The 26,942-nt window shown below is 45.9% G+C and overlaps 2 protein-coding genes and 1 long non-coding RNA gene across 4 annotated transcripts in view; 1 reads left to right on the forward strand and 2 right to left on the reverse strand.

Annotated features, from left to right (window-relative positions):
* The window catches only part of DPYSL4 (dihydropyrimidinase like 4), a 13,150-nt gene extending 9,766 nt beyond the window's left edge, over window positions 1–3,384 (forward strand). Inside the window, exon 13 of the mRNA XM_085299798.1 lies at window positions 3,334–3,384. Within this exon, the coding sequence (XP_085155924.1) occupies window positions 3,334–3,384 (51 nt within the window). The remainder of the gene's footprint in view (window positions 1–3,333) is intronic.
* Window positions 2,785–26,942, reverse strand: part of STK32C (serine/threonine kinase 32C) — an 86,375-nt gene continuing 62,217 nt past the window's right edge. For both annotated transcript variants that reach the window (XM_085299780.1, XM_085299779.1), the window contains 10 exons: window positions 18,129–18,280; window positions 14,518–14,691; window positions 13,878–13,915; window positions 10,472–10,561; window positions 9,828–9,931; window positions 9,607–9,723; window positions 6,266–6,391; window positions 5,954–6,085; window positions 3,839–3,906; window positions 2,785–3,569 (listed from right to left, as the gene is read on the reverse strand). In XM_085299780.1, coding sequence (XP_085155906.1) covers window positions 3,431–3,569; window positions 3,839–3,906; window positions 5,954–6,085; window positions 6,266–6,391; window positions 9,607–9,723; window positions 9,828–9,931; window positions 10,472–10,561; window positions 13,878–13,915; window positions 14,518–14,691; window positions 18,129–18,247 — 1,107 coding nt within the window. In that variant the 5' untranslated portion in view covers window positions 18,248–18,280 and the 3' untranslated portion in view covers window positions 2,785–3,430. The remainder of the gene's footprint in view (window positions 3,570–3,838; window positions 3,907–5,953; window positions 6,086–6,265; window positions 6,392–9,606; window positions 9,724–9,827; window positions 9,932–10,471; window positions 10,562–13,877; window positions 13,916–14,517; window positions 14,692–18,128; window positions 18,281–26,942) is intronic.
* LOC146598756 (uncharacterized) lies at window positions 21,970–24,169 on the reverse strand. The gene is made up of 3 exons (XR_014895209.1): window positions 23,998–24,169; window positions 23,110–23,250; window positions 21,970–22,094 (listed from the first exon to the last, which is right to left on the reverse strand). It is a non-coding gene; the product is annotated as an uncharacterized LOC146598756 (long non-coding RNA).

Here is a 26,942-nt window from a genome sequence, read left to right on the forward strand (position 1 = left end):
TGAAGCGTGGGCAGCGAAGGCACCGCCCGGGCTGCGTCGCCCCGCGATGTGCGCGCGCCCCTCACCCGGCGCCTGGCCTGTGCCCGTTCCTTTCAATAAAGCCTGTTGGAAAACGCGCCTGCAGCCGCGGCCGATTCTGCCACGCGCCGCGGGAAGGCGGCAGCGGGGTGCCGCCGCGGCGAGGGCGGCCCGGCACCGCGGCTTCGCGCACGGCCGTTCCGTGCAAAAACCTTCCCCGGAGCCCCGGCGCCTCCAGCCGCCACCACCACCCCCAGCCCGCCCCGGGGTGCGGAGGGAAAAACCGTCTCGGGAGCAACCTGCACGTGAAAGGCTGCAAAACGCTGCTGCCCACGGTGCTCCCGCGAGCAAAATGCGGCGTGGGGCGAGCAGCCGCGCTCGGCGCTGCGCAAGCAGGGGCGGCGACTGCAGCACAGGCTGCTTCGGAGAGTCAATTTTTTTTTTTGTTTGATTTTCCTGCTAGAGATCTCTAACCTAGAAATGAGTACAAAGGTTTGGCAGTGTTAAAAATACACATTTATTACTCCACATATGCAATGGCCTCTCGCAGTGTCTGCAAAAACACGGATCCGTTGTCATAACTTAAATCTCCTCCTGTGAGGTGGTAGTGTTTCTCATGCAATAAGAATTACAGAAATGTATTAACATAAAATACGAAGCTATACTTTATACATATCTGATTTCCACTGAAGTAATTTTTTAAAAAGAGCCACCAAGGCATCAGGATTTCAGCACGGGCCAAGGTCAAGTTCATAGTGTAGGTGGTTTTGCTATTATTTGATTTTTTTTGGGGGGGGGCAAGGTATAGGCTAAGAGAGAATTAGCATCAAAAGAAACATTACAGCCTGATCTGGCTTTTATTTTTTATGCAAAATTCCCAGTGACACCTGCAGAATTCAATGGAAACATTTAAAAACACACACCTTTGTAAAACAACAGAGCTAAGAAAACACCTTATGGCAAGGAACCTAAGGAGAATAATTCATAGATGATGGAGGCTTTTCACAGCGGATAATGGAGCACCCTGTATAAATCCATCATACAAAAAATACACATATTTAAATATTTATATGCAGAAAARTACCACGTCCTGGGTCTCATAGAGCTGTAAACCAACGCAGGCTACCAACACACTTCAAGCTCTGCATCACGGGGTTTTGCAATGGTATTCCAGGACTTCAGCACGYGCTTCGCTTGTGTCTGGAGCTGAATCGGGCTCAAAAGCCTCCGAGATAGCGGAGAAATGGTACGGTGACTTCCAGAGCACTGCGCTTTGACAGGAGCGGGTGGCAGCGGTGGGGAGGAGGAGGAGGAGGAGGAGCAGGGCCGCCGGCAGCGGCAGCGGCAGCGGCAGCACAGCGCGGCGCGAGCACCCATCACGGGCTTTGTAACACTGAGGCCAGCGAACCTGTTCCTCACCGTCTTCCCTCTTCATGGGCCCYCTTCTCTTGCGATTTCTTCTCCAGGGACTTTGCACAAATAGGCATCGATAAAGCCTATTCCCCACCTAGGTATTAGGGCAGTATCTCTGCTATTTTTGCTACTGRAAACCCATTTACAAAAGGAAGATAAATAAGGAAATGGCGCCTACAGAAAAGAATTAAAAAAGGCTTATTCATCCCAGTCGACACCCTCCCTCCCCCCCAGCCATTCGTGCTCCCCAGGTGGACGCGTGTTTTGACCCGATCCTGCCTCGGCTGCACCCGCTGGCACCGCGCCAGGCATCGGGGTTCGTGTGTGCCCCGTGCAGCCCGGGGGGCACCAGACCCCTCCTATCAGGAGCAAAACATTTCAGGCCATTTTATTATTCCCTGAAGTTCACAGGACCGTGACGAACCAGCAGCACACGGCAGGCTGCCTRAATCCACCTGCGCCCTTGGCACGAGCACTGCCCCCTCCCCACACAAGTCAGGCCCCCACACTTGCAGGCTTCTTTAAAGTATATATTTTTTTTAATGAAAATGGGTTCTGCACAATTTTTTTTAAGCCATCTACTAATTTCCACATAAAACTGTGGAAAATAGTTGTGTTTGTATCTATCTTTTTTTTTTTTTGGTATAAAATGGTTTTACACTGGTTACACCTTTTTATTTCATTAATGGGACCTGAAAACGCAGAAAAATTTGCTCTGAAAGAATGTGCAGCTGTTGAAAACATTTTCTATCCATTTTTGCTTTAYGAATACACAGTAAGGATACAAACCCAACAACCTCCTGAACAGCTGGCAGCAAACAGCTCACGATAGTTTTGATGTGAACAGAGTTATAATAAAAAATCTATGTGCATCACAAGAGGAGTTGTACGGTATGGTAGAACCAAGGGCTCATTTTAGCAGTAGTAACTAAAAGGCCCCCATACAGCAGATATCAAGCAACACTACAGTAAAGGCTCCTGAAGCAATAGGAAAGGCAATATTCACAGCTGAACGCAGTCGAAGAGCTCGCTTGTCGCACCAAGAAGTTAAAACAGGTATTGGTAAACTATATACAGTGCTTTYGCTTTACGCTTAAAATAAAGGAAATTGAAGGGTGACGTAAGGTATTCCCCGCTCGCCGCGCCTGAGCGGCCGCCGCTGCCAGCGAAGCCTGCCCACGGCGAGCCGACCCGTCCCCACCGGGCAGGCGGGCGCAGCGCAGCCCGGGCCGCGCTGCACCGTGCACCGCGCTGCACCGTGCACCGTGCCATGCACCGCGCACATGTGCACCGTGCCGCACCATGCACCGCACCGTGCACCGCGCCGTGCACCGCGCCGTGCACCGCGCCGCACCGTGCCATGCACCGCGTGCACGTGCCAAGCCCCGCGCACGGCCCCATCGCGCCTCCACCGCCCCCAGCCCCAGAAGGCCCCCCGGGGCGCACGGGGACGCGTTCGCCGCGGAAGCGGCTCGGACGCGCCCGGGACGTCCCCGCGCCGCGGGACCGCGGCTCTCGGCGCCCGCGCGGCCGGTCCCACCCGCCACGGGCCAGGAGCGCCYCGAGGATCGTCCACCGGCACGGCAGCCGCCACTGCTGGTCGCCACAGTAAAATTCGCATCGCCCTCCCACACCTACTCCTTGCGCTCCCTTGCTGAACCCAAGGACGTAACGCATYAACTTTTTGTATTAAAAACATGCCCAGAGCAGCAATCTGATGTTAAAAACAAGAACGAAACCGCTCTCCTTCCCCCGCCGCGTTGCATAGCGAGTATCTTTACTCGCAGCAGCGACCCAGCGCGCAGACCTGGCAGTCGCCGCAGCCCACGGCCGCAGTTCTCTAAGAACTATCATCTGTTTTGCTACAGCTTTGCAAGACTGGTTTTCGTATCTGTTCTTCAGGCGTACTCCGAGTACGGCCCGCGTTACTCAACGCAACCTGAGAAAGATTGATCGAGGGTGGCGCCGGCTCGCGGCTCCGTGCCTTGCCGCTGCAGTCCTAGCTGCTGCCCGCAGAGGAGCAGACGGAGCTGCACATGTTCAAGTTCGAGCTCTCGGACTCGGCCTCCGTCTCGGCCTCGTCGGTGGTTTCCGGAGGAGACGCGGACTCGCTCGTCTGCTCTTGACTCTTCTTTAACCTGCGCAGAACAGAGGAGCGATGCATTTTTTCTAAATCCCACAAGTGTGGCGTGTTTCATTGAACCGCAGCAGTGACTAATCACTGATGCTGTCTCCCCTTCCGGCACAGCCTCTCGGCTACCCAGACGCAGCCCCTGAGCGCGCTCGGCTCACTCAGCTGAAGCCGTCACCCAGAATCCAGCCCCTGTGAGACTAGCAACAGCACTCCGTTTCCTAACATAGGCGGGAAAAAGAACCTTTCAGTCCCAAAATACCCACGCACACTCACTTCTCTCTGTTAAAAATGACAAAATCTTGCTGGATAGCTTCAAGGCATTCTTGGAGATAGTCATTTTCCTGTTGAAGAAAAAAAAAAAAAGTGCGTAAGAAGTCCTTGCTTTTCTGCATTGCTTTTCTACAGCACCACAGTGCTTGAATCTGTATGCACAGGGTGTATTCAGCCACTAGCAACTTCAGGCTAAACAGATGATGGAAATAGCACAACTTGATTGCTTTCATGTCTCTTATTGGCGGTTTGTTTCATCTGCGGTGTGCGCAGTTTGCCAACTCACACAAACAACATATTTATCTGTATAATCCGTTTTCATAAGCACTCTCTGTTCCTACTGATGAAAGTCAGCCGGGCCGAGGGGACCAGCCCAAAGCCAGTATTTTTACTTCTTGAAGGAGTAACGCACAAGCCTTTCAGGCCGTCCCGCGCGCAGGGCTGACGGTTGCCCTGGGGCTGCTCACCCGCCAGCCCCCGCCGAGCCGCCCGCCCACGCGTGCGCGGCGGGGAAGCGCTCAGCGCCCGCCGAGCCCGCGGGAAGGGCCCACGTGCAGGGAGCTTGTGCCTTCCGATTTTTACCTTCCTCTTCTGTATCACCTCCTTCTACGTACRGAGCCCTCATCTGAAGTCAGACACTGTGACTGCACCGTGCCCCCAAAGCCGGCATGGGTCCCCCCTCCCACTCCCCTGTACACATAAATTTTCTCACCGCTTTCTTCCCCAGCTGTCGAACAGCTGCTCCTGCTCCACAGTGCCATACCCCATCCTCAATGCAGGCGACCGCCCGTGCGCAGTCACCCACCCACGCTCGCACGTTTCTACAGCTGCTTCTCCACCTCCGTGGAGCTCCTTCTCCCCCCGAGCAGGGTCGGCTGCCCCAGTCTGACCCCAAACTCCTGCCCTTCTCGGCTGCAGGGCAGCACGTCCACCAAAGCCCTGAGAACTGCATAAAAYGGACAGCTAAAATACGCAGTCGTACTGGAAATCATGCCCTAGGTCTTGGCGTACAAAGTGCCTTCAACTGTCTTAGCAGCAAAACCTCGGCGAGTTATTTTCAAGTTTGCTTATTCTGAGTTTTTCCTCTGGCTTCCCGATTCATTCCTCAGCCTTTACAGTAACTCTCATTGATTGCAACATTAACTGCGGCTGAAGAAGGAAGTGATCCATTGCAGTTAATTGATGCAGACAACAAGCCAGGCAAAAATGCTAACAGCGGATACATCCTGCCGCTTCACAGATAATGGGTATTCTTCTTCTCACTGGAGGGGGGTGGGCAGCAGAAATGTTGTATAACCAAGAAAGGGAGAGAGCACTGAGGCAGGCGTTCAGGCATAACCAATATTCCCTCACACAGGCCTCCCCTTGAACACCAGCTTTATCTCCAAATATCCCTACAAAATACTGATTTTTCTCCAAGAGTAAATACCTACTGTGCTTCATGATGAGATGGTTTTATTCCAGGGGTATTTGTGATCTGTGAAACGGAGATTACTGCATTCATCCTCCTCATGACACAGAAATGCCAGACTTCCACGGTGAAGAAAAGAAACAAATGCATCCTATCTATCTCCAATGCAATTTCCCCAATAATGGGTTTTCTCCAAAAAGTACTTGTGTGTTCACTTCTTTCAAGGACAAGTATTACGTTTCCTCAGTCAACACCCTGAGAATATGTCCACCTCAAAGTAATCTGAGAGTMCTGAACAGGCTTATACAGATGTAAACTAAGGTGACAGAAAAAAAAAAGAATTAAATATAAAGGACTCCATTCTGTGATTCTGTGTGATTCTGTGGCTCAGCTACCCCAGCATCAGGACTGAGTCATTGGATGTTTCTGAGTGCCATCATCCAGCGCTTGGGTAAGGTACTATGAGGTAACCCCATCCCCAGCTCTCAGAAACTGGCTATTTCCTCCCAGGAAGATCAGCATCATTTGGGCTTTTTATTTATTTACCTGCTTCTTCTCTTGACCAGTGCGTGCCTCAATCTCTCTTGCTCTCCTTTCATGTTACAACACCACGTTACGAAGTCGTTGCCACAGCAACTACCACTACCCACCTCCAGATTCAGTACCTCTGCTTTTCCTGCCATTGACTTACTCCAGAAGGCACTTACGGACTGTGAACTGTCTTTGCTGTTATCCCTCGACTTGTTCTTTGCAAGTCTTTTCTTCTTTTTATGCAGGGGTCTTGACTCCAGAATCATCTCTTCCAACTCAAAGGTGGGATCGCAGTGCAGGCGACCTTTCTGTTAGGGGGTACAAAGACACCATAGGTAGATTTTGGTCACATAAGAGATTCTCTCTTTCAACAAAATGTTCAGAAATTACTTCCAAGTCAGAAAGCCTCTGCTGCATGTAACAGCTAATCGTAGGCTGTAAACGGATCACTGGCCAGAAGAGGGAAACTAAGGCACTCCTTTACTYACGTTAGGGACAAAGCCTGGCTCCACCTTTTTCTCGCAGACATCGCTCCAGATCACACTTGATAAGTAAACTGAAGCTTGAACGTCAGCGAGGCAGGAAAACCGATGCTCGGGGTTCACGGTCAGCAGCTGAAATGACAAGCATTCCCGGAGCGCTCGAGCGAGAAAGAGGAGAGAGGATCACCCTGTCTTCTAAACGCGCTCGCGTAATTCAGCAATAGAGCAAAGACTCAGTTGTGAGAAGCATGTAAGCACATCATAGATAAAACCAGAAAAATGTTCTGAAGGTTGACAAGTCCAACACTCAAAAACCAGAGAACTCCGATGAGCACGGGTTTGTGCCGCTTGTGCCTGCTTACGATGCATCATCTTCCACTGCGCCGCCACTTACAGTCTGCCCTACAGACGCTTCCTCGTTCAAGGATGAACGGTGGAACAGACATCGCATCTTGTAGTTCTGCCTCACTGGGGGCCCTGCTCTTTTGGAAAAATGTTAATTTCCTYAGAGCCTCATCATTTCAGCATCAAGCTTCACATGTCCTATTTTCAAAACACTTCTGTGAAATGGGAGGATATTATTCTGTTCATGGCAYGTACAAAAATAATTCAAAACAATCTCTTAGCCTGGCTGCTCACCTGAGACACTGACTTGAGGACAGATGTGATTTTTCAAAGAACTTGGCACTGTAYACTGCACTATATGTTCAAAGCGTGGCTGCCACCAATTTCAGTTATTGCTTTTAGGACTGTTTTAGGTATCTCTAAGAAGGAATTCATATAGGGCTCCCCAAAAAAACTGTAAGATTAGCATTTGCCTGTGAAAAATTTAATTGAAGCTTTATCGATAGCAACTTTGCAGCTTGTTTACAGAATCCTCCCGCGTTCTCCCTTCTCCTAGCAGCCTGACGTTGCTGGCTCGTAAGCCACGGCGGCCCTCACACTGTTTGCAGAAGTGCTGCTCTCTCACCRGTCGCTCCCATTGCACGTTTGTGCAGCTGCTTATAAAGTCTTGAACTTACAGGTATGGAGCTGCATCCCGCTGTTACTCTGAGACCATTTCTTGCAGTTTTTCAAGAGCATTTAGAATTTTAATCCAGCCTCCCCAGCTCAGTTCTGGGCATTTACAAATGTAGTGAGTAGCACCTTTTGACTAATGGCCTATGCAYAGCAATAACTCTACAGAATGCCCATCTATGACTGTGTCTTTCCTTTAAAAAATGACAGTGTTGTTCTAAGCAGGGTAATTACAGATGGTTATGGCCTTTTTGCAGAAAATAAAATCAGTCTTCAGTATTTCTCCAATGCCAAAGGTGATCATCCTCGAAGAAGGCAGCATGCACCCCACTGCCCCAGCCTGGTCAATGTATCCACAGTCTAATAAAAATTCAACCCACGGGTGTTTGTGAACTAAAGCATGCCAATGTGTGGCGGTGTCCAGCTTACAAAAATCAAAATGCAATACTCCTGACAGCAGCACAGTGAAGGAAAAGCACTTCAATATCAAAGCCTCACCATGGTAATACTAATTACTTGATAATCTATTGGGACTAAGAAATGTTCCGTCACGCTCTTTGTTTTGCTGTGCATCAGATCTGCTGTCGGCTGTGGCACGCAACAGTCTTTTATGGTAACAGCACCGCTCCCTTTTGGATGCTTTTTTAGTTTTTGTTACATAAAAGCAGGTCTCATCCCCTTCTGGTGTATTCTGGAGTCTATACAATTCCCTGGGCAGTAAAAATTGCCACCATCAAGTCCCSTAAACCTCTCTACAACCTTCTATAAAATGCTGTTGAGATACATCCAGTTCCAGTTAAAATTACCTCTGTTAGCAGCTACTGTCTGGATGAACTTTTAAGGTAATTTTTTCATTGYATAAAATTGTCTTTAAAATTACAGTGAGGGTATTTATCATTAGAGAGTAAAGTCACCGTGAGTCTATACACTTACCCAGCAGTAAGTTCTCCTTGAGTGCTGCAGAGATACCAAGATACTGGACTTTGATGCCATGACAGCTCTAGATGTGTGTAGTGCATATATATATAGTGTGTGCATATGTGTGTGCATATATGCATATATTATATGCATACACATACATATAGATACACACATGTATAGGTATACATACATGTGCATACAGCGTATGTAGCTCACAGCTGCCCCAGGTGGGGCTGGAGCCCGTGCCACAGAAATTCAGCATGCAGASTAGCCAGCTTCTTAGTCGAGGTGCGGTAAGCAAAGAAGTACGCGCAGCCCAGCGGGGCAAAGCAGTGTCTGACGTGACTCCAGGCTTCGCCTCCCGCGGGGCGTCCCCGGGCGTCGAGGAGGGTCGCACCGGGCTCTCCTCGGCAGGGAAGACCCCCGCTGTGGCGCTTCAAGAACGGAAATTCCAGTGATTTGGGAGAATATGAAGGGTCTTTCTAGTTTCAGGTGGTTACTGGTATTTTTCTGATTAGACATTTAATTTCCATAGTCTTTTTCAAAGCATGTATTCCTCAACTCAACCCAGTAGATGGCATTGTGATCTTGCTGAATACTTCCTATTGCAGTGACTAACAAACAACTCTGTTTCTCATTAAAATAAAATCTAATTATGTAAATTGTCCACCCAACATTAACTTATATTGTAATCGCTTATTTGTTGTCAGCACTATGTGTATCTTTTCTACAGCTTACTGATCAGCTATTTTTTCTGAGCAAGCAAAAGCTAACCAGTTTCTACAACAAATCAAAACTTCCTARCTGTAACAGTAAAATTAAAGCAACAGACTGCCCCATATAGGCATACATATATATCACATATGTACATACATWTACATGTGTAAATACACACACACGCACATATATAAAATATAAAACTTCACAGACACTTACAATAACTAAATGCACCTGAAACTGGTTCTTCAGTCTTGCAGAATTGTGGAGAAAGCAGTTACCGCAGCAGGGTGAGCAAACACTTACATGTATTTTACACTGCTATTTCAGTTATCGTTATTACCTTTTAAAGCTGTGAAGATCATACACTAGATGCTAAACAAACACAATTCTAGCCTCGGTAACAATTTGATTGTTACACCAAAATCAGCCTTTTTCTTCATTTTTTACCAAACATAATGCATTTTATGACAGAGATAAGTCATCAAATGAAACACAATTTGCAGAGATTAATTTGTGCTTAACATGATTGAATGAAGTCATAAAGAATTAGTCCTACTTCAACATTTCATTATTAATACCATGAAAAAGTTTCTCATCAGTCCTGTAAGCTTATAGCTAATAGCCACAGTTATASCTTATAGCTGTAGCTTAGGTACAATTTGAACTATGCCAAAAAGACTATTATTTACCTTTCTTAAGAGCGCAACCATTTCTTTTGACCATGCAGACGAGTACTGAACACTCACAGTACTGAAGAGCTGAACTAAAGACTCTACTGGGTTACTGGAGTGGATATCATACGGTCTCTGAGAAAAAAAAATAGAAATATGTCAGGAGATAAAGACTTTTCTCTCTGAAGTTCCCAAGAAAGCATGGTTCTTAGAGTATGAGACAGCACAGAACACCTTACCCATCCTCGAAGAAGTTCATAAGCCATAATTCCCAAGGACCACCAATCAACTTCAAAGGAGTAACCTGTCCCACCGTTCATAAATGAATGAAAAATCTCCGGAGCTGAACAGAAAGAACAAAAATAGGACGATTTATTCACAGACTGCTGTTTGTTTCTCTTTCAGCCACCTGTTTCACATAAGCCACTACGTGAATGTTATCATTATTTTCATGCATTAATGCCACAGGTGAGGCTTTACAAGCACATTCAAGACTCAGAGCCTCTCTCCTCCCTGAGCAGGTCGCTGTCAAGCCCCGTGGCTACAGAGCCCCTTGGGAGCCCTCACTCCCCGCGAGGGGCAGGAGAAACCTGGCAGCTGCCCTGGGAAGGGCCAGGCCCCAGCCCTAAACAGCACCGGTGAGGAGACCGGGAGAGGGAGGCAGGCAAACACAAGAGGATCACGAGCGATCTTCCGAGAAAAATTCATTCATTTCGAGAGTTTCACTTTTCACATAATTCGGTTCTGCTGAATGACTTAAGTGCACGCATTAAGGTGTTAAATTAATTCAGTTCCTTGTGGCAGACACAGATKATAACACGGCATGCTGCGAGTGTTCTCCGAATGTAAAGTAGAAATGTAACGAGCAGCTATTATTTCTTACCCATGTATGGCTTGGTTCCAGCTAAGGCGGTTGCTCTTTCACCATCCCTAATTATTGTTGCAATATTAAAATCTGTTAAATGTGCATGACCTTAAATAAAGACAGATTTCAAGAAGGAATTAATGGCAGAACAAACAATCGCCACGTAGAGTTACAATACAAAATTTTTCAACAGCATTTGCTATCAGACAGTGTAGCACAGGTGGAGGCAGCTCAGAATCTAGATCCCACTAAATAGCTCTAAGATCCTAAAATTTTCTCCAGATCTCAGACTTGTCAGATGGAAAACATTTAAATGGTAGCTAGCTTTGTGTCTTGACTTTCAAATCTAACTTGGAGCTTCACATTTTGAATAATGGTCATTTAAAATATCCAGCCTCTTCCATCCTACTTGGATACTCTCCATTTTGTTCCAAGTTATCTGAGCTGAGATTCACAATGATTCTTCAAAGGTTTCCATGGCATAAACGTATCAGCTCTCAGAATCCATCTAAATTACATGGACATTCAGAAAATCAACAGGCTTCCTTTAGGACTACAGTGCCTATTCCCCACTTTCTAAAATATCATTAACCCCTACATGGAGCACTGTTTAGACAGACTAAATTTCAAGGATGACCATGAGAAAAGATTAAAAAAAAAAAAAAAGAAAAAGAAGAAGAAGAAAAGAAAAAAAGATTTGTAGACTCTTATGGGATTTTGAGCTTCAAACTTGGGACAAAAACAAGTCCAATTTTAAACATCCAATTTTTAACCATTTGGAAAACCTGAGTTCAACTTTTAGTTCGTATGAGTGAACACGAGGTATGTGACAACATTGACCCAAGGTGCAGCACAAAAATACAGGGATGCATAAGGTAGTGAGAAAAGGAATGGTAACAGTTTAAGCTTGCAAAGCTTAAACATTACTAATAAGCCTACCTTGGGAACTAGTAACCTACATCAGCTCCAGCGTTTGGTCATATTGATATATCCAGACCTATATTTAGCAAAGAAGACAATAGGGAAATGCTATACTAAGATAATGCCGTGGTAGCATTGATTAAAAGAAAGAAAATCTGGAATTGCATTTGGATGAAAGCCATTCAGCCACGACTACCTCCAAATAGCTACAGTAAAATAGTATTGACACTCTGTGCATAACATAGCAGATTTGGACATCCTAGTCCAAATGGAATCAGAACAACATTTTCCAAACTCTAAAACTTTATCAAGAAATCATTAAGATTTTTTGAAAAGTCCTGGAATACTTTCTTCATTTCTACATTCTTTGTCATTAGGACAGAAAATTCTAGGAAAARGGGAGGGGGGAGCATGAAAAAAAAGTCTCATTATCAAACTTTGGAAAACACCTACTCTTCTTAAATCTGCAGCCTAGACTTGGACAGCCAAATAAAGGCAAATTAGATAAACACTCAAGTGGTGATAGGGTATTTTTTTGCACAGATCAGACATTTCCAAGTCTTTTACTATAATATTGTTGTTGAAGATGCTGTTTACCTCACACACAAACTATAGAGAATCAGGAATAATAAGCATAAGCTGAAGCCACAGAGATTTCTGTAAGACACCAGAAAAAACTTTTTAGCAATAGTCAAACACACGGGTAACTTGCTTAGGGAAGTGACAGTCTATCAACAGTCTTCCAAAAACTTTGCAAGACAAATGGAGGCCAGGAACATCTAGACAGAGTTGACATTGCTTTGAAACCGTGACATGACTTYTGCTACACGCCAGCCTGCTCTTCCATGATTTTCTAACTACCGTGTAGAGCTGTCTTAGAGGTGAGCCAGAGCAAACGCCTGCACACTGGGCTGCACAGGGAGGCACTGCACTGCTGGGAACTGCCAGCCACCGAGTCCAAGTGTGATGAGAGGGCTGGCTGATCCCACTGCTAGTGTTTGTTATTCCTCACTGGTGAATACTCGGGCAATGCATGGGACAGCTCTCCAATGCTTGGAGAAAAACGGCTCYCTGAGACAGGACAAATCTCCTTCCCCATACACCGAAGAAGACTTAAATATGGAGGGGCTGCTATTGGAGTGTGTAGCGCAAGGTGTCCGCGGTTTCATTAGGACATCCTTCCCTGTCCATTCTTTTTGCAAASAAGTTGTCTGATATGAACTATACACATGAAAAATCATGCTATCTGACCTCAAAAGAGCCAAAGACACACGTTACAGATGAACAAACTGTTGAGCACTTGATTAGGGATTATCACTAGCCAGTCTGTGTTCAAGTGTCTTCTTCAGATCAAAGACACTCTCTGTGAGGTCCTTGAAAGAGATACTGTATGGAGAGAAAAACAGACCTCCCTACAGCTCAATCTAATACAACAGGATTTTCACTCTGGGGAACACCACTGTTCTTTAATCCTTTAATTCAGACCACGCTTCCAATACAAACAAGAATGTTCTATAAAAGAGACCAGCCAGTTTAATGCTCTCTTCCATACTGCTCAGATGACTTTTCATAGATTCCTTATATTGCAACCACAACAAACTAATGATTACCTCAAATACCGTTCGTAATCTGAGACGAGCATTAAGAAAAAAAATCAAATATGAGTGTTGGCAGATAAACAACTAGTCTCAAAACTTGCTTGTGGGTCATTATTTTCAAAYCAATGTGAAATACAGAAAATCTACCCATTTTTTTCTGCATCTATCAGGCAGTTCTGCAAATGTTGTGTAAATCACAAATGGTTTTGTCCTATTACTTAAAATCTTCTCTTTCTCATTTATGTTTGGGCATTATACCCTGCRCTGTTTTCTAATAAGCTTCCATGCAAGTAGCAGCTTTGGTTTTGATGAGCCTGTATGACAAAACGCGGTTTGGAGCCTGCCATGTTGAGAGATTATGCCTTCATTTTGTAAGTTCTGCTAGGGGAATAGAGGTCAATATAGGACCTCACAAGTAAGTTCTCCTGTGGAGACCTCGGAGAGCCATTATCAGGATGCTCTTAGTGAAGGTTTTTGAACTTACTCTGCCTRGCTCAGTCTAGATCTTGACTCAGAMGAATCTARATCAAGAAAACATCAAAACTATCTWTTTTCCTGCTCAAGGCATATGTTCAGAGCACTCACTTTAAAACTCAGTGTTTCTTCACATTGGAAAGCATTGTATTTCTTGCATGGACAACCTGTGCAAAATAAGAGGCACTGGAGCTACTAGTGAGAGGAGAAGTAGACTGGAGGTGAACAGAGCCAGAGGGGTTTTTGAGGAGAGGAGTTCRTGCACTTCCCTTTGCGGTACAAGGCATAAGACCAAGCAAAGCCCACTCAAATAAATGGAGTGGTGCCTTTTACACCCTTTTTCCAAATAAAGAGACACACAGCATGTGAGACACTAAAAAAACAGCACCTCATGTGAAGGAGGTAGAAAAAGCTAGAAATATAGTTCCTACCTTGCTCATCAAGGAGAATGTTGTCCGGTTTTACATCTCTGCAAAAACAAACAAGGTTATAGTAAGATGAASTCTCAGTCACATTAAAGATGCAACTTAACAACAAAAGCAACTTTTTATCTATCAAAAATTAGAAAGATATAAAACAAAAATAGTAGTCCCTCACAGATGGATTAGAAATATGCTTTTCCTGGGCAATCAAACCAAAATGTGGGAGCACCTGTCCGGTTTAAGCGTCCACTTCCATGAAAATTAATATTGCAAGATTAGCCCTATTTCTACCAAGCCCCTGATCATGTTAAAAATAAATCCCGGAAGGCACTGCTTTCAGTTATGCCAGTAAAAATTGAGATTTCTTCCCTCACTGACCAACAGACAGGTCTAGCAGCCAGGACGACGTCCAGAACCGGCCACTGCCAGGTGCAGTTTAACGGAGGGGCTCCCCGCCTAAGCAGCACTAAGAGCACGAGGGGCCCCACCACGGCGAGCAGAGGCCCCGCAGCTCACGGGGGCACCACCCGCGGGCTGCTCCGGGCCGGCGCCAGCTTCCCGCAGCTCCAGACCGCCCCGGGCTCCTCCAGGACACATCCCCTTGCCGCTCCGYGCTCGTTCAGCTCGGAGGAGCGGGCTTTGGCGTCACCTGTGAATGATGTGCTGGCTTCGCAGGTAGTCCAGAGCCAGAGCCATTTCACAGATGTAGAGCTTGACCGTTTCTTCCGTGAACTGAACGTTTTGCTGCAGATGATAGCGGAGGTCACCACCGAGCAGCAAGTCCACGACCATGAACATGTCCTCCTCGTCCTGAAAGGAGTACCTGCGGGCACAAGGCGCAGTGAGCGAGCCGCCCGGCGCCCGCTGAGCTCCGCACGCCTTACCCAAGGCGGTCGGGCTTCCTCTCTCTTAATACACAGCACCTGTGGAAAACTGCAAACATTCCCACTACGAGCATATGTTGGCTTCAATGTTTACAGCTTTTTAATTAAGCAAGCGTAATTCAAGATGTTGTCTTCTTTTAACCTACTGCCGTCTGAGCAGCATCTCCTCTGGGGAGGCAGCTACGGCCTCCCGGCCCGAGTCGCATCGAGGGTTTGGGGTCTACTCCTTCAGCTCTTCAGAAAACCGCCCAACGCGAACGGATTCTCGAGCACCTCGTTTCTCAGGGACGGGGTTATCCCMAGGCAAGTTCTCTGCATAGGCAGAAGCTTTCCAATACCCCTCCTGCCTTAATTTGTCYGTGTCTAATCTATCTACTTGCTCTTGTGCCAATGCTGTTCTCCTGATGCATGCTCAAGGGTATCTTTCTTCCTCTCCATCTTTCTTTCCTTACGCTAAAACTGCCGGTCTTGGTTTAGCCTGGAAGTAAGCTCCCCGCGTGCAGCGCCCACCGCAGCCGGGGCTCTCCCTGGAACGGGCGAGCSCCACGCTCTGCGGATTCTCCCGTCCCGTCCCCGGGTGCTGGGCACAACGGCAGTGTCTTTGCTTCCCCGCTCCTGCTGAAGACGAGCAGAAGCACAGCTCTTCCAGAGCCACTTCACACGGCTTTCGGTCCTCGTGCAGAACTCCAGAACTAGTTTCGAWAATGATGTGTACAGTAAAAATTATTGTTAAAGCAACTCCTGCTGGCTGCTCAGTCGCTCAGCAAGAGCTGCTCAGTTCACATTTATGCCTTATGAATGAGTCATCTCATTAGCGGATAAAGTTTGGAGCTTTGCTAACAAGTTATTTCTRAGCAACTTCAGACTTTCGCTTGTAAAACACATGATAAACCTATACTTAAATTATCTCTGGATATTCTGAAAATGAATTAGAAAACACAAATGCTAACTTAGCCATAAAGACCAGAAAAAGAGCCTTATATTTATTGTAGAGTAAAACGCCTCTATAAATCCGAAGCAGATTCACTGACAGCAGTGAGGATACACTACAGAATCACATTTGATTGTTATATTTGGCTACGGCATTTCTAGGGAAAGAATATGTGGGATTGTATAATACTTATGAATCACATACTTCTGTTCTTATCCCAAATGTATGCTTATTCTAAATGTACAAGCTGAAAGGGAAAAATTTGCTAACAGAACAAGTTTTCTCAAAAATGTCATTACCTCCCCCAAAAATTATTTGCAATTGTTAAAATGTTGAAAAAAATCAATATGCAGTCTGGCTATTCTGGAGTAAACAATGAACAAAAGCTATATAGAATATTATTAACTTTCATCCCTTTCCTTTGATTGKTATATGTTTTGAATTTTTGAAAATACTCCTGCTCATCAAGCTGTCTGGAAGGTAGCAATCAGTGAGAGAAAGTGGATGCCCACAGCAATGCAATTCCTGGAGGTTCAGTCCGTCCCATTACCAGCGTGGAACTTTCCTGAGCAAAACTGTTCCTTTTGCCCCTGCTGTGTCTTTATGAAATCCAGGAACCGTTCACAAGGGACTAATTTTAGCCTTAAAAGCACATTTTGATAGTGATATAAGCCTTGTAATCTCTGAGGTAAAACCATGTGCATTGCACTTCGCTGCATTTTTACACAGCATATCATTTTTGCTTATCCACTATTTTCTCAGTAAGCACAGCCTTTATTTTACAATTACAGTTTGTTCCTGTTAACAGTAGAGAAGTCGTGGCTGTAAGAATTTTAGGTAATAKCTGAAAAACGGCTGGGCTGGAAATCCTGGCTACCTGACTCAAACACACTCTCTAAACYGCAATACTACATACTAACTCAATGCTCCTATATTACAGGCACAAGCTTGCTCTATGTGCAAGGCACTTGAGAAATAAACCCTTGGTAAAATTTCAACCTACTCAGGTCACATTTCTAGCAAAGAWAAAGGACCACTCTTCTTTTTCCTTGTCAATCTCTCATCACTCTTCTTATGGTCTATGAATCCAAGCTATGAGTTACTTACTTCTATAATCTTGCCACAYGTCATGTATTTGCCCCTTTCCTTTTCTAACAGTGTTCAAAGAGGTTTGCTAGCACAGGTTCAGTTTTTGGTGTGCTGGTCTTACWCGGGTAATGATGACGGGTTTCGTGGTCCCTGCCACACTTCAGGTGCTCCTTCACGTGCCAGAGAGCACAGGACCACCTCAGTGCAGGCAGCATGGGAGGATCACGAATCTAACTGCTACACACTCATTCAACACCAATAATCTTAGGATTTAATGCACCATTTTTAAAATCTGCAAATGAATTTACATTGTGAAAAATCTGATAATGATATATTTGAGCTCTAAATATTGTATTTCAGTTGACCAATGAACATGTTCTAAAGAACTTTGCCATTAGCTATTCTCTAGCAAAAGGCCAAACACCTGGTAATTTCAAGAGATTTTTCTCAAAAATAGATTACTGCTCTTCGGGCACAGCGGGCTCCCGGCGAGCTGTGCAGCCGGCGCTGCCTTCAGCCGAGCGCGCCCGTGCCTGCACACGCTGCAGGCTCCGCAGAGGCTGCAGCACAGCTCCTACAGCAAAGCATGTTTAAAATCCTCCAGTGAATGCTAAAGTCTCTTGAAGAATCACGACTTTTCTTGGTAACACTTTCTGCTGAACACGGTGGTTATGCTTGGGCACAGTTCTGTTTATTCACTCTATTAGCAAATCTCTGAGAGACTGAGTTCTTAGAAGGACTGGATCTTTAACATCTGTTTAAAACACTACACATTTTGTATAATCTCTGCATTAATAAAAGTTATAAATCAGTATCTCTGAAAAATGCTAGTTTCTTCAGATTTTCAAGATATTATTTGGTTCAAAGATTGCCCACACCCAGGATACAATTCACCATGAAGTGCAACAGACTGCCCCAGCCTGTCCCTATCTACATGCAAAAGGCATGGACTATTTCTTTAATGGCAATCACTGTGAGTGTCTTAGTGCACCAGGATACCTTCATCAAACAGCACACTCTCAAATTACAAAARTACAGTTAAACTGGCAGGTGGTACCTTAGTAGGTATATGATATCGGCAGCTTTGCAGGAAGGCTTGCTTAAAAAAACACAAAGATTTATAATGGAAACAGATAAGCTGTTTTAAAATGTTTGATGACATAACATTTGGATAGCTTCTGTTTCAAGCTATGCTTCCTCCACTACACTTTCTGTATCCTTAGGGATTTTCTGACAACGGCTCCCTGGACTTCTCTCATGGATCTTGCTGAAGTGCACGAGGACCAGCAGAGCGTTGCTTAAYGCGTGTGCGAACGCATGCAGCCACCCAGAAGAAACCCGAGAAGAGACACTCACCAGAGGTTCACCAGGAACACGTGCTCGATTTCCTGCAGGATTTCCAGTTCTCTGAACACGTTGCGAACCTCATCTCTTTCAATGCACTGCTGTTTGTTCATATACTTCATGGCATACATCTTCTCAGTGTCTCTCTTCTGGACAATACACACCTAAAATACGCCAAAAAAAAAAAAAAAAAAAAAAAAGATTTAGCCAGGCATGCTATAGCCTCATTTGCAGCATTACCCAACTGAAATGAACATTTGATGTTTTGCTGTGAACGGACGTGGTGCTCCAGGCAAGGCGGCTCGGCGCGAGGACTGCCCAGGTCCAGCCTGCAGCGGACTCGCGCTCCTTGGAYGTGTATCTGCAGACAGCCCGGCCAACAAGCACTTGTTGAATGCCCATCTGGATCAGTGGTTTCTACCACATCTTGTTCTTACAACAAATTCAGCTGACACCTCCCATCCCAGCACCTCCCAGGCAGGTGGGATTTGAGCGGTCACCACGCACTTTTTCACGTCTCCTCCCAGATCTGCTCCTAGGCACTCCACAGCTTAGAAAACTCAAACCAAAGTACCTTGAAATAAAGAGAAAATGAGTGCAAAATACATACAGCAGGGCCAGAGAAGGTGATTAGATATGGATGACTGCCTGCCTGCAGTCAAGTCAAAGCACAGTATTTCTGTGGCTCATGTTTTATTTTTACCAAAAATTTGCCAACACAGTCCATTTTCTCAAAAGCACAAGTCAAACGGAGTCTCAAAGAAAATAAAAAAATGCCCAGAAGTATGTCAGAAATAATTAGATTAAACAAGACCCCAAATCTCAGACCCCATGCCTCATCCAGCAGGGTAGCCCGGGTACCACCCTGTGCCACAGCCCCCAGACCTCAAAGGGAGCCACGGACACAGCAGGAACAGCTCGGAGAGCTTCCGAGGCAGGATTCAGGAGAGTTTTTAAGCTTCACAACACGCTATCTTCCAGGCAGCTGGCAAGCAGGAGTCCATAGCCTCTAAACTCCAGAAGCACCAAATGTCACATTTCCATTATCCATTTAAACCCTTATCGCCCTGACATGAAGAGTCATGACTTCTTGGCCATGATGTGCCCTGAGATGCAGCATGCATAAAGCTATTAATTTTTGGTATCAGAGAGGTTAATMTGTCACCAGGCCTCCACCATCCTACTCTATCAAGAAGTAAAAAATCAGTAGGTTTGAATCTATTTCCCAACTAGTATTTCCTTTGGCATATCTCCCTACAATTTTTCTGAGTACTAATGACACTTTAATTATCAAGGTAACTGTTTTTAAATGAGCTAATGAAAACTCTACATCTGGTATAATTATGTCTGTCCTCCTTTAATTGTCAGGCATGGTTACGATTACAACATACTGGATATATTTTCATTGGAAAAAAATTATTTGGCGTTTTGGTCACACAGCCCTCATTTGGAACAGCAAACTGAGACAAGACTGACCTCGAGGTGACTCCACAAAACTCATTAGAGAGAGGAAAACATTTCTACGAYGCTGGAAGCAGGCAGACAGGATGGTTTGCATAGATGGCAGAAAAAACCACAGATGAGACCTAAGCCACTGAACTGTTCTGCACTTCTAAAAACACTCCCATTAATAACAATTTGCAAGTGCTAATGGCACATAATGTAATATCATCAAGGACACATTACAGCAAGRAGGTGACAGAATAATAGGTTGTTATCATTAGCCAGATAAAAACATCCCAATTAGGGGTACACATTGAAATTATGGGTATTATTTTGCAGTTGTCACTACAATTACCATTTGAGCAGAAAATTATGGATTTAAATAACTATACACACACCTCAGGTTGAGAAGATTACTTCTCAAACGGTTTGTCCTAAACAATTTTAGCTTGAGTGAAATCACATACAGTCCAACCCCAGGTTCCATTCGCAGATACAAACTGCAGCTTMCATTAAGACAAGCCCGACCAAGCTAGCTCATCAGGAGCAAAGCAAGCGGAGGGGTGAAGCGTGGAAAAGGGAGTCCTTTTCTCCAGCCTGAACTTCTCACTTTTCACCTTCTGCCCATGACTGCTTGTCCCGTCTGTCACCTCCGCGAAGAGCCCAGCCGTGTCCCAACAGCCTCCCCGCATGYCCGGGGCACTCACCGCACTGTGCCAGCAGCTCTCCTCTAAGTTCCTCTTTATCTGCTTTATTCCTTTTCCTTAGCTTCATCAGATGATTTCCATCATGCCTCTTCACTTTCATGTTCCTATTAAAAACTGCTTTGTGCTTTGTAACAGTACAGTATACCCTYGACCAGGAAGCTTTAATCATTGAATAGCTGTCCTTTAAAAGCAAACTGAAACGTAATTTTAAATAGAGCTATCAGATTTGGGGAAAACAGAACATGCCAGAGGCTTCTTGCGGTTTTCCATCTTGCCATTTGTTGAACCAGTCRGAAAGCCGAGCAGAGATCAGCAGCGATCAGCTGACGTGGGAGTCAGAACGCGCATCAGGATTTCTGTCTTTCAGACACAACAAGGCAGCAGCAGGGAGGTGACGTAAGCAAACAGGAAAGAGACCAGGCAAAGTTTTAAAATATCCGTAGCCATCACAACCCATAGGCTTTTTACTGCAAGTTACGGTTTGCTMTAGTACATGAGYCAGCAAYGTGCCCTTGTGGCCARGAAGGCCAATGGTCTCCTGGGGTGCATTGGGAAGAGTGTTGCCAGCAGGTCGAGGGAGGTGATCCTGCCCCTCYACTCAGCCCTGGGGAGGCCTCATCTCGAGTCCTRTGTCCAGTTCTGGGCTCCCCAGTCCAAGASAGACATGGAGCTMCTGGAGAGAGTCCAGYGTAGGGCTACRAAGAYGATCAGAGGGCTGGAGCAYCTGCCCTACGAGGAACGGCTGCGAGAGCTGGGCCTCTTCAGCCTGGGGAAGAGAAGACTGRGGGGGGATCTKAYCARTGTGTACAAGGRCCTGAAGGGAGGGTGTCAGGGGGAYRGGGAYAAACTCTTTCCAGTTGTCCCATGTGAACGGACAAGAGGCAATGGGCAGAAACTGAASCACAGGAAGTTCTGCCTGAAYRCRAGGAGGAATTTCTTCCCTGTGAGAGTGACGGAGCCCKGGACCAGGTTGCCCAGAGAGGTTGTGRAGTCTCCTTCTCTGGAGATMTTCAAGGSCYGCCTGGATGCAACCCTGTCTAMCATGCTCTAGGTGACCCTGCTGAGCAGGGAGGTTGGACTAGATGATCTCCAGAGSTCCCTTCCAAAYTTACCGATTCTATAATTCTRTGTGAGCAGGGTGGCTACACAGAYTAAGAYGCTTGCTGTTTTTCTGACTTGCTSTGTGTGCRAACRCTGAAAGAATCATCTGCCTTGAAGACAACCTTCTGAGACTAATTYTTACAATAAAACCTTCTTTCTGTTATTAACGTTCGTGTAATGTGGCACCAGATTCCATCCCACGCTGGACCTCTGCTCTGTTCAAGACAAAGGGTGGTCAGTTCAGCGACGGATGGCTTTCTGGCCACGGATGCTGACCTCCAGGAGCCAAATGAAAACGGTGGGTGTCCTCTGCAACTGCGAGAAGCCTAAACCAAGCTGGTGTCAGGAAGAGCAAAGCTTCCACTCCCAGGTGTGCTATTTCCAGTAACCTGCCCACTGTGCAGTTAATAAGTAGCAGCAGTACTGGTCCAGCAGTAATGGACTAGGAGCATGAGACACACTAGGTTACAGGTGGAGGTGAGTCTTCTCCAATCTGGTGACAACACTGGGAAAGGCAGAGAGCTTCCAGGCCTGGTGACCTGCTGGAGAGGCTCTGGGCTCCGTAATTTTTCCCTTATTTGTAACCATATCAGCAGCTCTGTTATGTGTTGACAACTACATTGCAATCAGACAGCCCGTTTCACCATGCTCACATCTCCACGGCCATCTAAGTTGTGCTGATCAGCAGACGACAGGACATCTCGACCGCTGTTCCCTGTGACCTGCACTGCTCCCATCAAGCACATGTGAAAGTGCAAAATTAGATCATCTACAACTGCCAGAAACCATTTATAATACAAAAGCATAAGGTTAAATCCCCATTTAGCAAATTTAATAATAATAATAATAATGAATTACCTAGCCCAATGCAAAGCAGCAGTATGATCTGACTTCTGCCTAAAGCAGACTAAACTGGTTGTATATTTTTTTTAAAAAAGTCAAAATAACTTAATCTTTTATAATTTCTTTGAGCAGAAAAGATCTAACTATATCCCTTTRAAACATGGCCATTGCTATATAACGTCTCTAAAAACAAGCCTCTGAGCAATTACCATCCAGGCACCGAACAACATTCTTCTCTGATTTCAGTTTATTTCACATGAAGGCTAGAAGCTCATTAATTTCCCAGTAATTTTTTTTGTTTAAGTTTTTGTTTTCAAAGAACAAGAAATAGAACCAAGCATCAAGTAATTCCAATTTGCTCTATCTTAATATGTATTGCTTTTTATAATAACATCACTTGCTCTGTGTTTACCTAAGGAGGAAAAAACCCTAGTATAATAAACGAGAAAATGATGGAAGCTGCTTGGATTTGGTAATCACAATAAACAGCTTTCTGAACTGCAACCATTATCATCTACATACCAAATCATTCCAGTTTCAAGCTCTCTAGAAATTTTTCTCTATGGGGCAGGGGCAGAGAGGCGAAGAGAGGGCGGTAGCTGAGCTCTGGCAGCTGGCAGCGCTGGTGCTCCCCGGGCCGCGTCCCGGCTGGGGAGCTGCTCCGTTTGTGGGGTCGACTCGCAACGCGTCCCCCCACAGCTGCCCAGCCCCACGGGAACCTGCGCCGGACTCAGCCAGCAGCAGCAAGAGGGCATTTTCTCTGGTGCTCTACACGTGCATGTTTGCATTGCTATGACTACTACAGTTAATAATAGTTAATGGTAGCATTAATGCAATTATTGAYAGAGATCTAATGCTAGGCTAACGAATGTAAGGAACTCGGTCAGTTCTGGGCTTACCAGGGCGTGACCATTCAGGTCCTCCATGACAAGCAGGACTCCTTGATAAAATGTCTCTGATCACAGAAATGTGTCACATRCAGAAATGTTAAGTGCCCCAACATGTATCTTTTTGCTACTTCTCTATTCATGCATCTGCTTCTGTGGAAGGAATAAATACCTATTTGGTAACAAGTCAAAGTGCTTTTATCTTTAATTAATCTAGATGCATTTTTCAAGCGGATCTAGGTTTCATGACAATGTAAAGCAATGCAAGAAAGCAGAAAGATTACTTTGTCCTCATTTCTGCATAATGCGGTTCCTCACTGCACAAAGGAAATTTTTTTTCAGTGGTTAAATACAGCCATTAGAAAAAATTGTATGTAATGCTGCCAGATTTGTGCTGCAGAAGGCAGGCATCAGCTGGTCGTATATTGCTCAAGACATGGCATATAAAAGATTTAATAGAGTCCCAGATACCCTGAACGTTCAGCTGATGCCAAATGGTTCATATACAGCTGCCTTTGCTTTTATTGCATTAAAGGCATAAAGGGTTTGGAACATACATTTGCTATTCAGGACATGAGATATGCATTTACATCTCCCGTTCGGATCTCACTTTCGGAGGCCCTAGACAACGGCAACGCCTGTACCGTCATCACAGCTGGCAGCCTGTTTTCTTCYGAAGCTGGGGCAATCCAGGTCTCCACTCAACAACCTACTTTTTTTCTCTGCAGTCTCTTGGTACAYTCCCAAAGTCCTCGTGTATCCCACACCAGTCAGAGTGGAGGCACTCAGCACACGCAGCACCTTACAAACAGCTTTACTAAGATTTTTTTTAAAGTAGTCTCAACCGCACAGAAGAGATGAGCTTTTTAACCAAACAGGCTAGTATTTGATAAAACTTACTCTGCTCRTTGCAATATTTTTGTGTTTAAGCTGGTTTTGATTTAAATAAGAGTGAAAAGGCCAAAAACACCTTGCAGGAACAGCAGATGGCCAGTAGTTCTGGTCACCAAACCRTGCAACGAGAACTTCCGAGTTCTGTACGGCCTGGGGAGGGTCACGGGGAGCTCCATTTCTTCAGTTTTTCTATCTGTAAAATACTATTTTGTGAATTACGGTTTAGGATGTGTATATTACTTACATATCCGAAGCATTCCACAAAACATTCAATGAAATTACTCATGAYAGGTGTAGGCGAGTTGTTCCTTTACAGCATTCTTCCATGAACAGTTAGAGCAGCCTCTACATTTTGTGCATAAAGTTTGTCTTCATTGGTAAGAGTAGTCAAGGATTTAGCCTTAATTTGTTTGACTTTCACTTTACACCCTGGTGATTTTAGTCATTGATACGTTGCCTTTCTTGACGGCAGAACAGCGACTGCATTGCYCTCCCTGCCGCTATTGCTGCGTCACTCAGCGCAGCCCGGCTCCTCTCCCCGTGGCYTCCCAATGTCAGAAGACTTCACTCTGTTGAGCCGACAGCAAATCTGTCCATTAAACTTCCCTGCTAATCAACAAAATGCCCAAATGTCAAGCAGGCTGATGCACGAACCGATCTGCAGCTGCAACGCTGGATTTCAGATGAAGCTACTGAACGTGCACAAAAAGGCTCCGTTGYGAAGCCTGCAGAGCTGGAGGCAACGTCAAGCAAGCGTGGGCGAAGGGTGTTTGTGGGCGCTCGCGGCCCCGGCAGGGAGCTGCGGAGGAGCCGAGGCCCTCGGGGCTCCTGCTCCGAGCTCCCGGCGCGGCGGCCGGCCGCCTCGGCGCTGCTCAGCCGCCTCTCGGGCGAGCACAGCGCCGCAGCGCAACGGCTGCTTACTCCTAGCGCTTACTGAGCTACTCCAACAGGAGTTATTTCCATTTTCCGCCCAACCATGGCACGAGTTGGAACGGAAACAGCAGGAATGTAGGTGTTTTTGGTGTCCAGGTGACTCAGAAATTTGCTAGAACTTTTTTCTTTCCTTATTTCAGGATTCTTTCCCCGCTCCCCTACATTTTTGCTGTTCTGTACATTTTTCAGTCCAACTTACTTGCTACCTCTTAGGCTTTGACTTTTCCCCTTAGATTTTTTTTTCTTTTAACTTTTTTCCTGCTGATTCTGAATGAATCCAGTGTGCTAAAATCCCCACTCAGATTAAAGGTCACCTACTCGTTTAATAGCATGGCCTGAGTTATCTCAAACTAATTATAACGAGAGCACGATTTGTCTGTAGGCTCAAACAAAAGCGGTTTCTAGGCAGTATCTAGCAATTCTAGGCAGTGTCTGTGAAGCTGATAATACTTGAGATTGGTTAATCTCTGCTGTACAAAGATTATTTCTTCCTTCTGCAAATGCAGATGTCATTCTAAACTAAAGACCTCATGATCCTGTCCTCTGTAGGATATTATTGTCAGATCTGATGCAAATACTCACAGTCAGATTCAAGAGACTTTCCTTTTGCTCTTGAAATTTGAGTGGCAGATTTTCTTTTCGAATCTTTTAATGGCTTCTACCTTTGAAAGACCAGGCAAACGCACCGCAATCCCTACATACGTACAAGCTTTACTGACTTTGGCTGACAGCCATCAGAAGCTGCAGTGTACCAACTTGGATTTCACTTATTTTGCTTTTAGAGTAGAGGTCAACTGATATCAAACACCTTAATCCTACATGATAGTGAACCAGAGGCAAATTCTGCTCTAGTTCATGAAATGCTTATTYGGAGCAGTTGTACTTTACGCAAAAGCAGTGATTTATCCTCCCGTTTCTGCTGACTTTCCCTGGGTATTCACATCCAGACTCCTAGATCTGGAAAACCTAATAAACTCAGATCAGATATTCAAGCGGTCTAAATACTCCCCATCCTGCCCATTCTCCAGAGAAGCGAAGCGCTGCAGGCAGGAGCGGTCGTGTCTGGGACGGGCCGAGACTCTCGGCTGACACGCCGGCTCCGCCGACCGGGCTCATCCGATGCCAGCAGCTCGTGCCGACCAGCCCGCTCACAGGCACTTTCAAAGGCAGGGTCTGACTGAGGGACCGGCCGAGGGAGGTGCGTAAGGACCACGACGGAGGGACCTCGCGGTGCCACCAGCAGGGATGCGAGGTGGCTCCACTCTTCTTGCCTAGAAGGGCCCCAAGTCCCTCCCAGTACCCAGAAGGTCTCCCACCAGCGCTCGCTGCTGTGGTCGGGGAAGCACATGGGCCCTCCGCCCAGTCTGAAGATAAACCAGCCAATTTGGATGGGCAGCTCTCCCGGCTGGGCATGCTCCTGTGTTACTACTGACCTGGTGTCACTCAGGAAATTGATCTCCCATCTGCTTAATGACTTTTGATTATTACTTCGGGAACAAAAATAAACGCTATTTACCTAGGCCTGCTTACCCTCAGTGCTTGGTATCTCTGCCACCCGGAGTAACCGTCTTCAGCAATCTCTCTCTCTTCAGAGTTGCCGTATCTGTTCAAAAGTGAGACCCTCGGGTTTACTGCCCCCCAACCGTGACATCACCCAGGCGACGCCGTGACTGGGCACAGCGAAGCCCGCAGTCCGCAGACACGCGAACGAGGACCTGTTTGCAGAGTTCAGCTACCAAATCTCAAACGTGTGCGGCAATATTTCTCACGATGATTGTTTTGTTTGCACGATTTTTTATACAAAGGCCTACACAGTCATCCTGCTTGCACAGTTGAAACTAGAAATTTGAAGCATAAATGTAGAACTGCCCTCGGCAGCCGAAAGCCTCAATAGGCTTAGGGACTGCCCGAGGAGAAGTGTCTTCGTTACGGGGGACGGACATCTAGGGAACCTCACTATGGATGGACGCTGCCAAAGAAATGATCTTGGTCTTGTGATCTCTCTAGTAGAAAGAACA

Source organism: Rhea americana, unplaced genomic scaffold (assembly GCF_003343005.1).
Source record: "Rhea americana isolate MKP2758 unplaced genomic scaffold, rheAme1 scaffold_154, whole genome shotgun sequence".
In the NCBI taxonomy this organism is placed as follows: domain Eukaryota; kingdom Metazoa; phylum Chordata; class Aves; order Rheiformes; family Rheidae; genus Rhea; species Rhea americana.